Source organism: Alosa pseudoharengus, unplaced genomic scaffold (assembly GCF_046254945.1).
Source record: "Alosa pseudoharengus isolate Yale_2024_CS ecotype anadromous, Long Island Sound unplaced genomic scaffold, YU_APseudo_1.1 YU_APseudo_1.1_scf_10, whole genome shotgun sequence".
Lineage (NCBI taxonomy): Eukaryota > Metazoa > Chordata > Actinopteri > Clupeiformes > Clupeidae > Alosa > Alosa pseudoharengus.
In genome coordinates, this window is record NW_027468565.1 from 288707 (window position 1) to 302400 (window position 13694).

At 42.2% G+C, this 13694-nt stretch overlaps 1 protein-coding gene across 1 annotated transcript in view; it reads right to left on the reverse strand.

Moving 5' to 3' along the window:
* The window catches only part of cep41 (centrosomal protein 41), an 87013-nt gene extending 74012 nt beyond the window's left edge, over positions 1–13001 (reverse strand). Inside the window, exons 1-2 of the mRNA XM_076302534.1 lie at positions 12921–13001; positions 7463–7522 (exon numbers count right to left, since the gene is read on the reverse strand). Of these exons, the coding sequence (XP_076158649.1) occupies positions 7463–7495 (33 nt within the window). The 5' untranslated portion in view covers positions 7496–7522; positions 12921–13001. The remainder of the gene's footprint in view (positions 1–7462; positions 7523–12920) is intronic.
* Between the last annotated feature and the right edge of the window lie 693 nt (positions 13002–13694).

Sequence of the window (13694 nt, forward strand, 5' to 3'; positions counted from 1 at the left end):
GTATGATCATTTGTTATACTTGATACAATTTGAATATTATTTGGGCCTAAAGTCATTAACCTATCTACTTACATCCATATTATCAATACATTTCTTTATTATGCATTAATAATTAAATGCACTCTGCAGTCCCGGTGTGGCTCTCCTGTGTGGTCCACTCCTGTAGGCAACTCGGCTCCCCGCAAGAAAGTCTTCCATCAACACCTCATCACCATATGGACTATGCCTGTTACCGCTACTGCTGCTGCTGCTGCTACTGCTCCCGTCACTGCTGCCACTGATTCCACCTGTGCGGGCTCTGGTGGAGAGGCTAATCTCTGCCGGGTATGCTCCCCTCCCCCCCTCCATCATCACTGCTGATCAGGCTATCGCAACTCTCCCCCACATGGTGACCACGAGTAGTGCGGCAACAATGGCTTTAGCCAATGGCCATCAGTCTCTAGCCACACGACAACCCTCACAGAAGCACCCCTCCTCCTCCTCACCCTCCACTCCTCTCACCCCCCCCCCCCCCCCCCACCATTTCAGCGGACCAAGTAAGTTATCTCTTAAAAAAACTCCATCCTCGTAAGGCAGCCGGGCCTGACAGACTGTGTCCAAGGCTGCTCAAGGCCTGTGCTGCTGAATAGGGGGAGCCACTGAAGCACATCTTCAACTGGAGTCTACGTCTCGGACAAGTTCCAACACTGTGGAAGACATCATGTATCACCCCCGTTCCCAAGAAACCACAACCCAGCGAGCTTAATGACTTCAGGCCTGTCGCTCTAACATCACATGTGATGAAAACAATGGAGCGGCTGGTCTTAGGTATGCTCAGACTCCAGGTACGCGATGCACTAGACCCGTTACAGTTTGCATACCAAGAGAAAGTGGGCGTGGACGATGCCATCACTTATCTTTTACACAGGACACATTCTCACCTAGACAAGGGGAAAAGTGCTGTGAGAATCATGTTCTTTGATTTCTCAAGTGCTTTTAACACCATCCAACCCCTCAGACTGAGAGACAAGCTCTTGCAGATGGGTGTGGATGCTCACCTGGTAACCTGGATTACAGATTACCTGACCGAGCGACCACAGTTCGTCAGACTGAAGAACTGCCTCTCTGACACTGTGATCAGCAGCACCGGAGCGCCACAGGGAACTGTGCTCTCTCCAGTCCTGTTCACCCTGTATACATCTGACTTCTGCTACAACACCGAGTCATGCCACATGCAGAACTTTTCTGATGATACTGCAATTGTGGGGTGTATCAGGGACGAGCAAGAGGAGGAGTACAGGAGCCTGGTGGAGGACTTTGTGCAGTGGTGCAAACTCAATCACCTTCAACTAAGCACTTCAAAAGACCAAGGAGATGGTGGTGGATTTCCGCAGGTCTAAGCCCGCTCTGCTACCAGTCTCCATTGATGGGGTCAATGTGGAGGTGGTAAGCACCTACAAGTATCTGGGTCTCCACCTGGACAATAAACTGGACTGGTCAGTCAACACTGATGCACTCTACAAGAAAGGACAGAGCAGGCTGTACTTCCTGAGGAAGCTGCGGTCCTTCAATGTGTGCAGCAAGCTCCTCAGGATGTTCTATCAGTCTGTTGTGGCCAGCGCTCTCCTCTTCTATGCAGTGGTATGCTGGGGAGGAAGCACAAAGAAGAAGGATGCTGGGCGACTTGACAGGCTGGTAAGGAAGGCTGGCTCTGTATTGGGAGCTGAACTGGAGTGCATCACTTCAATATCTGACAAAAGGACCCTAAACAAACTGATCAACATCTTGGACAATGAATGTCATCCGCTCTACAGCACTATCAAAAACCAAAAGAGCTTGATCAGCTGGACACTTCGCTCACTGCCATGCACAACTGAAAGGCTGAGGAAGTCATTTGTTCCTATGGCCATTGAACTGTTCAATGCCTCACTAAAGGGAAGAGGAGAGATAGACTTCTCTGCTTAGTCTGTCTGCCTCTCCACCCTCTCCATGTCCATGTTTTTTTGAGTACTGACTGCCCACTACTGTTTACTACTGTTTTACTAATGTACACAGCCCAGGCCCGTTGCAAGAGGGGGGCAAGGCCCTGTGCGAACTTGACGGGTGCGAGGCCCTTTTAACGTGCATGGAATCATGCAATAGCCTACTTTACACGTAACTTAGGCTACTGTCGGTGTATATTTAGTAGTAGGATAATACATTGACATGTCTTTAAGAGGGGGAATGATATATAACATTATAGCAGGCACATAAATCGTTGGCCATAACAAGCCGTTTATTATCCGTCACATCAACAACACAGACATACATGTTAACACAGACATAGCTAAAGGTGAACATTTTGACTTGAAGAAAATGGTCATGAAGTATAGGCTATTATACTGAACGCAATTTGTCGATATCAAGCGCACGACATTCAAACTAAACTATTGAAGATATGTGCATTACATAAACTGACAAATGAATAACACGCATAACATAGATTGACTCACCATAGCCTACTTAGAAAAAATCGACCTTTCTGGCTTTCGTTGCCGCAAACTCCGCAATTAAATCATTGTAATTCAGCTTGCAGGCAACGTCATTTTCAATTGACAGAAGGGCGAGCCCACATAGTCTGTCCTGTGACATTGAGGTGCTCAAATAATTTTTGATAAGTTTCAGCTTTGAAAAGCTGCGTTCCCCCGATGCCACAGCAATTTCACAGTTGGGGAATGTGCCTTCGATCCCCTTAAGGAAACGAAGAGTGTGGAGCGCAGTATCTGTCCCCTTAGGAATTATGTCTCTAAGTACCTTCAACTCCTGGAAAAGGTCCAGTGTATTTATGTCATGCGATTCAGACGCGCTCATAGCATCACCCAGTCTTACGCACTGTCTGCGCAGATCTCCCTCTTCCATGCCACATAGTTTCGGTAGGCCTATATCAAAAAGAAATCCAAACATTTCCCCAAACCCCTGCATTTCCGTAAAATGTGATCTTAGAGCAGTGAGAGCCTGATCCACGAAAACAAAAAAATAGTCTGTTTTTCCCCTTCGTTCTGGCTCGCCTTCCCGGCCGCTACAAGCCTGGCTGACCGCTACAACAAGCCCGCTACAAGCCTGGCCGGCCGGCGGCCGCTACAAGCCTAGCCTACGCAACGACGTCATGAAATAAAATTAAAAGATATTCATTTTTATTTACTTTGTTTTTAAATCTTAAAGATTTTCTATTCAGATTTAAATGAAATACAGTTCTTTATTTTAGAGACATATTATATAAGAGCAGCAATAAAGATTTAGAGATAAATCTGCAACATCATTGGCCAGGTGCGAGGCCCATCAGAGCGCGAGGCCCTGGGCGACCGCCCAATTCGCCCCCCCCCTTCCGACGGGCCTGACACAGCCTAATGTTTTCACTACTGTTTCACTGCTACACTGTTTTTTCATGCTATATTAGCACACATGATCAATGGCTGCGGTCAGGCTTCTGATACAATACTGAATGAATGAATGGCTATAACCCTATTACCTCAACCTGTTCTTGCACTGAAATTGTTTTATTCTACCTTGTCTACATTATACTTTTCTCTACTATTTGTCTATATTATTTATGCTGGTCTCTAGACCTTACTCTTGCACTGTTGGACTAATGTTGGACTACTTTTTGCACCTTCACCATGACACTCACACTCTTGAGCACCTTGCCAGGCACACATAACTAAGGACTATGGTTGGACTACTGTTTGCACCTTCACCATGACACTCACTCCCTTTAGCACCTGACCAGTCCCGGCCCTGTCACTACAAGCGTCTTATGCTTGATTACCCTCAAGCACATTGGACTTTTCTTAATTTAACTTATATAGTGTATTTAGTATTTCGTTTTGTTAGTTTTCTTATCTGTCTTATCTTCTACTGTCTTTATTGTACAGTGGAGTTTAGTTATAGGTTATATGTACCATTTCTGCTGCAAGTACATGTGGTGTGTTATGTCTGTATGCTACTGAGACCCTTGAATTTCCCCTGGAGGATCAATAATCTATCTATCTATCTATCTATCTATCTCATCTCTCTAACTGCGGCCCCTTCCAAGAACGTCATGAACAGGACTCTTCTTTGGTTAAGTTTGCTGTCTTAAATGCTCGCTCTGTTTCCAACAAAGCATTTATTCTGAATGACCGTTTTACGTCCCACCATCTAGACTTTCTGTTTATCACCGAGTCTTGGCTCTCTGGTGATGACATCATTGCACTTGGTGACCTTTGCCCTGCTCACTGTAGTTTTTTTAACTCACCTAGGGTCTCTGGTCGTGGTGGTGGTCTAATTACAGTGTTTAAGAACAGTTTTAAATGTAGAATTGTACCAACTGATCTGTTTTCTACTTTTGAACTACAGCTGTTTAAGATCAATACATCTGTACTTTGTGTCTTAGTCTACCGTCCACCAAAAATTAATTGTAATTTCATTCAAGCATTTGCTGAACTTCTATCTTTTATGGCCTCTCGTGCTGATAAGTTATTAATCTTGGGGGACTTTAACATCCACATATGCTGCCCATCTAAACCTTTGGTCAATGAGTTTTTAGGCCTTGTGGACTCTTTTAACCTTGTGCAGTCAGTTATGGCTCCAACACATCAGAAGGGTCACACACTAGACCTAGTGTTGTCCTCTGGTTTCTCAGTTTCCAATGTTAAAATAGTTGATACTGGTGTGTCTGACCATTTTATGATTTTATTTGAATCTTCACTGTTTTGTCCCCCCCCTCCACCCCCCTCATCCTACTCCCTTGTCAGAGCTATTAATTCCACCACAGCCTCACAGTTCACTAATACTTTTATGCTCTCTCTTTCACCTGCTGTCTTAGATTCTCTGTCCACCTGCACCAACACTGAGGATCTACTTACTCTTTTTAATACATCTTGCCTTGCCACTCTTGATTCTGTAGCTCCTTTAAAACAAAAGTGGTGTAAATCCAATAGGTCAACTACTCCTTGGCTAAATTCCACTACCTGTTTGCTCAGAAAGGCTTGTAGGAAAGCAGAGCGAAAATGGAAAAAAGATAAACTACAGGTCTCCTATGATATATTTAGAGATTCTCTTAAGGCTTATCAAATCACTGTCAAAGCATCAAAGGCAGCTTTCTATGCTGAGCTTATTCACAAAAATGCTCACAGACCAAAAGTGTTGTTTAACACAATTAATTCTATCATAAATCCTCCTACTACAACGTCCTCTCTTCCTGCTACAACAGAAACCTGTGAGATGTTTCTCAATTTCTTTATTGACAAAATTGACAACATAAAGTCTCATATCACACCCTCAATTTCTGATCCTGCTTTGTATCAGTCTGTAGTTTGCCGCCTCCAACAATTCCAACCAGTCTCTTCCTCACAGTTGTCAGACGTGGTCTCTCATATGAAGCCCTCTTCTTGACACTCTGATATTCTTCCATCTCACCTTTTCAAAGAAGCTTTTGCGGCTATTTGCCCTTTAATCTTGAGCATCATTAATAGCTCCCTGGCTAATGGAGTAGTACCCTCTGGCTTTAAACACGCTATTGTGCAACCTCTCCTGAAAAAACCTTCCCTTGATCCCATTGATTTGAAAAATTATAGGCCCATTTCTAAACTGCCCTTTCTCTCTAAAATCTTAGAAAAAGTTGTTCTGTCACAAGTCTCTTCCTATTTAAACACCTCTAATATCCTTGACAAGTTTCAATCTGGTTTTAGACCACTTCATAGTACAGAGTCTGCCTTAGTTAAGGTCCATAATGATCTATTGCTCTCTGTTGACTCTATTGGTCTGTTGACTCTATTGGTCCTGTTAGATCTTAGTGCTGCTTTTGACACCATTGACCACAAGATCCTTTTAAAACGCCTGGATGTTGAAGTTGGTCTGCAAGGCACTGTATTAAATTGGTTCAGATCTTACTTAACTGATAGATCTTTTTCAGTGCATTTAGGCAATGCTTCATCGTCATCTGCTCCCATTAAGTGTGGTGTCCCCCAGGGTTCTATTTTAGGGCCTCTATTATTTTCTTTATACATGCTTCCCCTGGGCTCCATTTTCAATCAATTCAATATTCGTTACCACTGCTACGCGGATGATACCCAATTTTATATACCGGTCGCCCCTGAAAATTCCTGCTCATTGACAAACCTTTTTCTTTGTCTTAATGACATTAAGAATTGGATGGCTAACAACTTTTTACAGCTAAATGACAGCAAAACAGAAGTAATTTTTGGACCACCAAATTCTGTCAACAATGTAAGCAAGTCTCTTGACCATCACAGTGTGGTCAAGAACCTAGGTGTTTTCCTAGACTCTTCTCTGACTTTTAATAAGCAAGTCAACAACTTAGGACAATAGCAAAGCTCAAGTCATCTCTCCTACAGTGATTTAGAAATCCTTATACATGCCTTTATTTCCTCTAGGCTTGATTATTGCAACTCACTGTATGTAGGTGTAACTAAATCTACTCTAAACAGACTCCAGCTGGTCCAAAATGCTGCAGCCAGATTACTGACTGGATCTAAGAAACGTGACCACATTTCACCTGTGTTGGCTAAACTGCACTGGCTTCCTGTGGAACAAAGAATTAATTTTTAAATTCTTCTGTTTGTTTTCAAAGCTTTACATGGTTTAGCACCTCAGTATTTATGTGATCTTTTAATTCCTTACTGTCCTCCTAGACCTCTTCGCTCATCTTCCCAGTGTCTTCTTTGTGTTCCTTCTGCCTCTCTTAAATCCAAAGGTGACAGAGCTTTCTCTGTCTATGCTCCCCAGCTTTGGAATAGCCTTCCTGATGTTGTGAAATCCTGCCCCACTATTAGTAGTTTTAAATCCAACCTAAAGACCTACCTCTTCTCCCTAGCTTTTAACACTCCCTGACTCCCTCACCTCTCCCTTTTTTATATGTTTATATGTATGTATATGTATTATTGTTATTATTATTTTTTTTTATTATTATTATTATTTTATGTAAAGCACTTTGGTGCAATGCTATTGCTTTGAAATGTGCTATATAAATAAATTTGACTTGACTTAATATTCACTAATGTATTCAAATATGCAAATTATCTCATTAACTATGAGTGATCTAAAAATGTCCCAAGCAGAAATGGATTCTATGCGAAAAAGTACTATAGAATCAATTGAGAAATGTTTGGTTGTGACCTTAATCAGATCGTTCTGGGTTTTGCCCTTTCTACCAGGTTTTGGTAATGGAAAGACAAAAAGGCGAGTAGAGTTGAGGCAGGCTAAGCTGATACCATGCAGTGAAAAAGGGCCATTAATGTATAACAAAAAGCTACAAGTTCAGTCATTTCAAAGCATTTTCTATTCAAAGCATTAACTATTACCTATTTTTTGTAAGATTTATAGATTGGGGACAAAGATAAACCACGTCTTGTCTTTAACCCACATTAGCCAAGTAACATCAAATACATTCTTTACTGTAATAAAAATGTAGTCAAAAGTACTCAAAATGTAATCATCATGTTACCTCATTGTTGCCAATATTTTGCGTTGACGACATCTTCAAACGAAATCACCTGGACGTCACCTAAAACAAAATAAACAGTTGAATATGAAACAAAAAGAACCCTACTTTTGCATTCTTTAAATAAATAGTTAACATGTCTGTGACTGACAGACAAACCCACTTGGATGTGATATGCAGGGTGCAGGGCACGATGATATGAGAGAGATATGACAGATATATGAGAGAGACTTCCGGCGCCGGTGAGAGTGGTAGCAATCCCTGTAGCTCTGTGTCTTTGTATGTTTTTTGTGCATTTTTTGTTTACTTTCTTTACTTCGGATTACAAACTGTAAGGAGTGTTTTTTATTCTATCACAATGTTCTGGCGGTAGCACACTTGTTTACAAGGAATCAGCTGCTTGCACTACGAAGGCATGCCAGTGGTGTTCATGTTCACATCCCCGATGAGGACGTGGCCACGGGAGAAGAAGTGGAGATACAAGCCCTCAATTCCATCGGTAGTGATGGGGAACATGAACTCACTGGTTAACAAAACTGACGAACTGGCTGTGCTGGTAAGAAATCAGAAGATTTACAGGGAATGTATTAGAATAGAATAGAATAGAATAGAATAGAAACTTTAATTGCCACACAACAATGTTGGTGGTATTTTTTGTAGCTCAGTCCGGTGGGGGGGTTAATAGCGGGAGGGATAAATTAAATACATAAATAAATAAGTAGAGTTGCAAATCTTCAGGAGTTCAGGAGTCTAATTGCTGAAGGGTAGAAGCTGTTGTTGAAGTGTGTCTCCTGTCTTCAGAGATCTATAGCGTCTTCCAGAGGGCAGAAGTTGGAAGAGATCATGGCTCGGATGTGAGGCGTCCCTGATGATCTTGGTTGCTCGGTTCAAGCTGTGTATTGGCAATTTCCTTACTATTTGAATGCCGTAAAGCAATTCGTTACACTCGTTATACTTCCTGACACTGAGGCCGTCGGCCCGCCGGCCCACACTTGCAAGGGTGTTTTTTCCGCTCACAGGCGCTAGGGGGAAGCGAGACGGCCACCATTCAACCCGAAAAAAGTCATAACCATTCCACAGGCCTATGTTTTGAATTTCAAGCGAATGTCTTAGGCTAACTTTTACCAGTGTTACGTGCGAAAACGGGAGAGAGTGGGAGAAGCCTAGACTTTGGACACACGCATACACACACACACACACACACGCACATGGAGCTCTCATAGGCTACGTTAAATGTGGGGTTAGGTGACTCCAGGATAGTATCTTCAGCTGTCAAATGTCATCAATCAGGGAACAATTTAATCGTGCGTGGGTTTGTTTGTAGACGTTTAATCTCACGTAGGTTTGTTAAGCTTATATCATTTCAGGGTTTCCCGCAGCACTTTGCAGTCAAGGCGGCCGCCTTGGCAAAACAATCTGTCGGAAAACGAGTCCAAAAAGATGGTTCCTTCAACCTGTGCTCTCGTCACCTGTAGCCTACAACTTCAAAAATAGAAGTAGGCCTATAGACATGTTTTTTCCGACAGTGCACCAAGCATGGATTTACACATTCACTAGCTCCAAAGAATGTATTAAGATTATACGATTAAAAATGTTTTAACTTCACATGTGTGTGGTTCTAGGAATCGTGCTACTCTACGTCACTTACGTTCGGTGGTGGTGTAACATGCAACGAGACGGCATAGGAAAGGAATTACATTCTTCCGTGTTCGCAGGTTCACTTCCCATAGGAAGTATTAAGGCTACATTGTTCATCACCTTGATGATGGCATTTTTAGTTATAATCTTTGATGAAAGACATATGTCTACTGCTGATAAAGGGTCATGCACATTTGGTAGGCTGTCCAGTGACAGCTTTGCCAGTGGGCTATATTATATGTGATGCAAGCCAAAGGATAATTATTCTGTAGTCTAGGCAGCTAATAATTAAAACTGCTTCATGTGTCGACGATTGTTCATGTCAAATCAACTGTGTGCTACACAGATTAAATACTAAGCATAAATTGAATTGAAAGCCATTGCATTTCAGATAATTTTATTTCAAACACTTTGGGACTTATGGGAGACAATAGGCTATTATGTTGATAATCATTTATTTTATGACCACCTACACCTAGACAATAATTTGGAGTGAACTCTTTTAATATAAGAACGTATAGATAGTTTTGAATATATGCCAAAGTTGTTTTTGAGTTTATACTATTTATTCATTCACTCGTTTTGTTCAAGCAGACTGTATAGTCTATGTGTTCAAGAGTGAAGCCAATCAAACTCGCAATTGATTTCAAACCATTAGCATTGCTGTTTTAAATTCATTCATTCATTCATTCAACCTTTATTTATTCTCGGAGGGTCATTGAGGGAAGCCCTCATTTTCAATGAAGCCGAGATTACATAAACACTACAGATAACAAAAAGACAAAAGATGCCGGACGGAGCGGCGTAGTCGCCAGCGTTCCCGCGACATCAAGACAAACACATTTACAAAATAACAATTGACGCACAAGACAAAAGATGCCTGATGGAGCGGCGTAATCGCCAGCGTACCCGAGACACCTAACGGTAGACATACAAGACAGACAACAAACAAAAATGAACAAGTAATAAAATATATAAATAAGAAATTAAAATAAAGAAAAGTCCGTGTTAACTTAGTCCAACTCTAGCTGTGTAATCGCTGGGGTAGAACTTCGGTAGATGAGATGGCTTGTAGTTGACACGACAGAGCCAGTTGGCCTACGCTCTGGTGAGACGCGCTCATCAGACCATCGCTGTTGACAGGCACCAGGAAGATGAGTTGAGGAGTTGAACCTGAGTGAAGGGACACAGGGATACAGGAGGATACCATCCTCTGTTGTCGGCTTGATGACAGTGCGGCCGGATCCTCGATGGATGTAGCGTTTCCTGCGTAATATCCCCGTTGCCCGGCATAGGTCAAGCACATTTTCGCTGATAGCCGCGTTGAAAGATGACAACTGCAAAAGTTGTAGGGCAGTGTATCGTAGGGCCAACATCAGCAAGGCATGCTCACACTGACACAGTCCAAAGAGAGCTGAATGTATGCTTTTATTCTCCAATTTCTGTAGGCAATCTATTTTTTTCTCTCGATGTTAAATTTGATGACTTTCGATGAAAATCCTGTAGATGGCGCTTGCCTATCGAACAGAAATCGTCTAGTATTGTCTTAATTTTACGACATATATCGTCTTTTCGTCAATCTACTGTTTTGATCTACTTTTCTAACTCGTGCACGAGCAGAGATGAAGTTGAACTAAACCTCGCTTGAATAAACGAGGCCAAGATGCCGCTAACTTGAGTTAATGGAACGGCTTCAGCCCCAAGTGAAAGTCTACGCTAGTTCAAGCCAGGCTATTTCTGTTAAGCGCCGCCTTCATTAGCGAGGTTGATGGAATACCTCCCATGTGAGGATGTTGTTGACACTCTTCATGAATTTCACAAAAACGTCACCATGTTCATCTGAACCTTCAACAATGTGTCCAATGAACCAGTCATCATCATAGATACAGGCAATGTATTTTCCTGGCTGGAAAATTGATATTGAATTCAACCAGGGCGAATTTCGTCTCCATTCAACCTCAATGAGAACTATGCGAAATTTTGGTGCGTGGAAATCCACCGTCAGTTTGCCGTCTTAACAGTAGTCCCTCGAAGGCAGAGGACAAAAGTGTGTTGAGCAAAAACGTTTGCATTTTAGACTTCTTCGTCCCTGCGAATTTAACAGGTGCGACAATTCAAAACTCCCTTGTTATCTTCCCATAGGAAAAATCGCAAGATACTGGATCTCAAAGATGGTTTTGTAGACGAACTTCAGAGGTCCATTCACGCCACAACAGGTCGTTTAACCATGACAATGATTTCTAAACTGTGTTGTTGAATAAAATGTTGCATAGTTCTCCTTTAACACCCCACCCCGCTGATCTCTTAATAACACTGCACACTAGGCCTATTCTTTCTAAGGCGGCATGTTGAATGGTGACTCCTGAAAAGTTACCTTGGCACACCAGTAACCTTGCTTTGTACAATATGGTCTGTCCGTGTTACCGAGCGATTCGATGCAACAAACAGAATACCAGTCTAATGACCGCCGTCTCACTATCCGGAGAAATAATCTTTGGTCACCACTATTTACCGATTTCTGGCTCCCATTGACTTCCATTCAACATATGTAAACAAAATGTAAATGATGTGCTCAAACTAACGCCGCTGACTTATGCCAACAACCATTTCACTTTGATAACAAACTACATTTTCGTACAACATACAGCAAAAATAACAGAATTTGGATCAAGCAACGTGGAAAATCTCGGAGGAAGAAAATTGACGCTGCGTGACGGAGTGCTTTGCATTTCCCCTTGTCCATGAGTCACATGGACAACAGGTTACCTTGGCGGCCGTTATTCCTTACTTGTCAGAGTAATTACATTCAAAAACATACCTGTCGCCATTTCACTGCTTGCTTTTACATCCAAAAAAGGCCTTAAGTGCCGCCATCTAGTGGCGTAAAATATGTAATGTAGCCCATTATATTTATTAGAAAAGAAGCGACCGTCGAATAATCTTACACTTCCTTGTCTATTATTCGTGTAATCCATCTGATATATTGTTTTTCTTTTTAAACTTTGTTCCTTTATAAATTGTGGAGCATCATTAAGGTACGTTTTGGAATTTAATTACTCTGACATTCGACATTAAACGACCACAAATTTAGGCAATGGGCAGTCTTAAGGGGTGACACTTTGCATAAAATTTCTCCTCGCTGCTTAAGCCAAATTATGTTATTCCTGCTCTATATATGTTGTACCAAAACGTAGTTTATTATCAAAGTGAAATGGTTGCTGGCATAAGTCAGAGGCGTTAGTTTAACCACATAATTGACGTTTTGTAACATTTGAATGAAAGTCAATGGGAACCGGAAATCGGTAAATAGCGGTGACCAAAGATTATTTCTCCTGATACTAACGAGACGGCGGTAGTCGAATGGGACTGTGGCATTGCTTATCGCTTTTGTTGTGTCAAGTCAACACATCTGTGAGCAAGCGTACATCACCAATTACACCAGTCACCATTTAAACCAGGGGTTTTCAACTGATTGTGAACCAGGGACCACCATTATGGATAATTGCACAACCCCAGGACCACCACTGAATAAAAATAGTTCTACTGATTCCCACATTGCACTAGCAAAGTCCTCGCGGACCACAGGTTGAAACCCCCTGGTTTAAACCATTACACCTGGGTCAAAGACAGAATCCGGGAAAGCCAAACGTTAAGTTTACGTTAGTCTGCTTCGTTAGCTGCACTTTAGCTGCAACTTTAGCTGCAACGACACAACATTGATTCTTCCGTAGGATGTATCTGAATATCTATTGTTAGCTGCTCATGATCCAGTGAGGCAGACAGAGAGGGAAGAAAGTCATTGAAGGGATGTATAGTCACTTACTTTATGCTGATCAGGGTGCAGTAGAACACGTTAGTGCGGGTGGTTATCAAGGAGTCCAGATATCTCGCGCATGCGCAAAAGCAGTTGCTTTAACTTACAATGCAAGCGTTACCAAGCAACGGAGTGCGCGGTTCGCTGTGCTGTTCCAGCAAAGTTTTCTTCTTTTCCTTCTTTTTTTGTTGGCGGTTGGCAAACAACGTTTGGTTGCGTTACCGCCACTTTCTGATATGGAGTGTGGGTCTGAATGATTTATCCTCCTATTAACTCCGTTATTCTAAGAAAGAATAGTTTTTCCTAAAAAACCGAGGCATCCGTAGCCTATTGGTTAGGGAATCTGACTTGTGACTGGTGGCCGGTTCAATCCCTGACTGGTAGAAAAAATTGTGGGTGGTGATTGAACAGTGTTAGTGTGCGTCCAGCTGCCGGTGACCTGGAACTATGCCACATTTTTTTTTTCTAAACTTGATCATCAGACTCTGCCCCGCCTATTTGTCAACCCAGGAGCCGCTACTGGCTGGACAAATTAAAGAAAACGAGAAGGATTCAGTGAAGCATAATAGGTCCTAATGTTTTAGAACCTTCAAAATTAGAAAACTGATGCAACTGAGATGGAGGACAACTGCACGTAGAGTAGAACGTAGGCCTATTGTCCGAAGGAACTTACATTAAATGAGGAGATATTTGCTGAATGTCACAAAAAGTGTTACAGAAATTGCTTGGCATCGCTTATTCAATGGCTCTCTACCGAAACACCTGTAGTTTGCGGAGGACGAA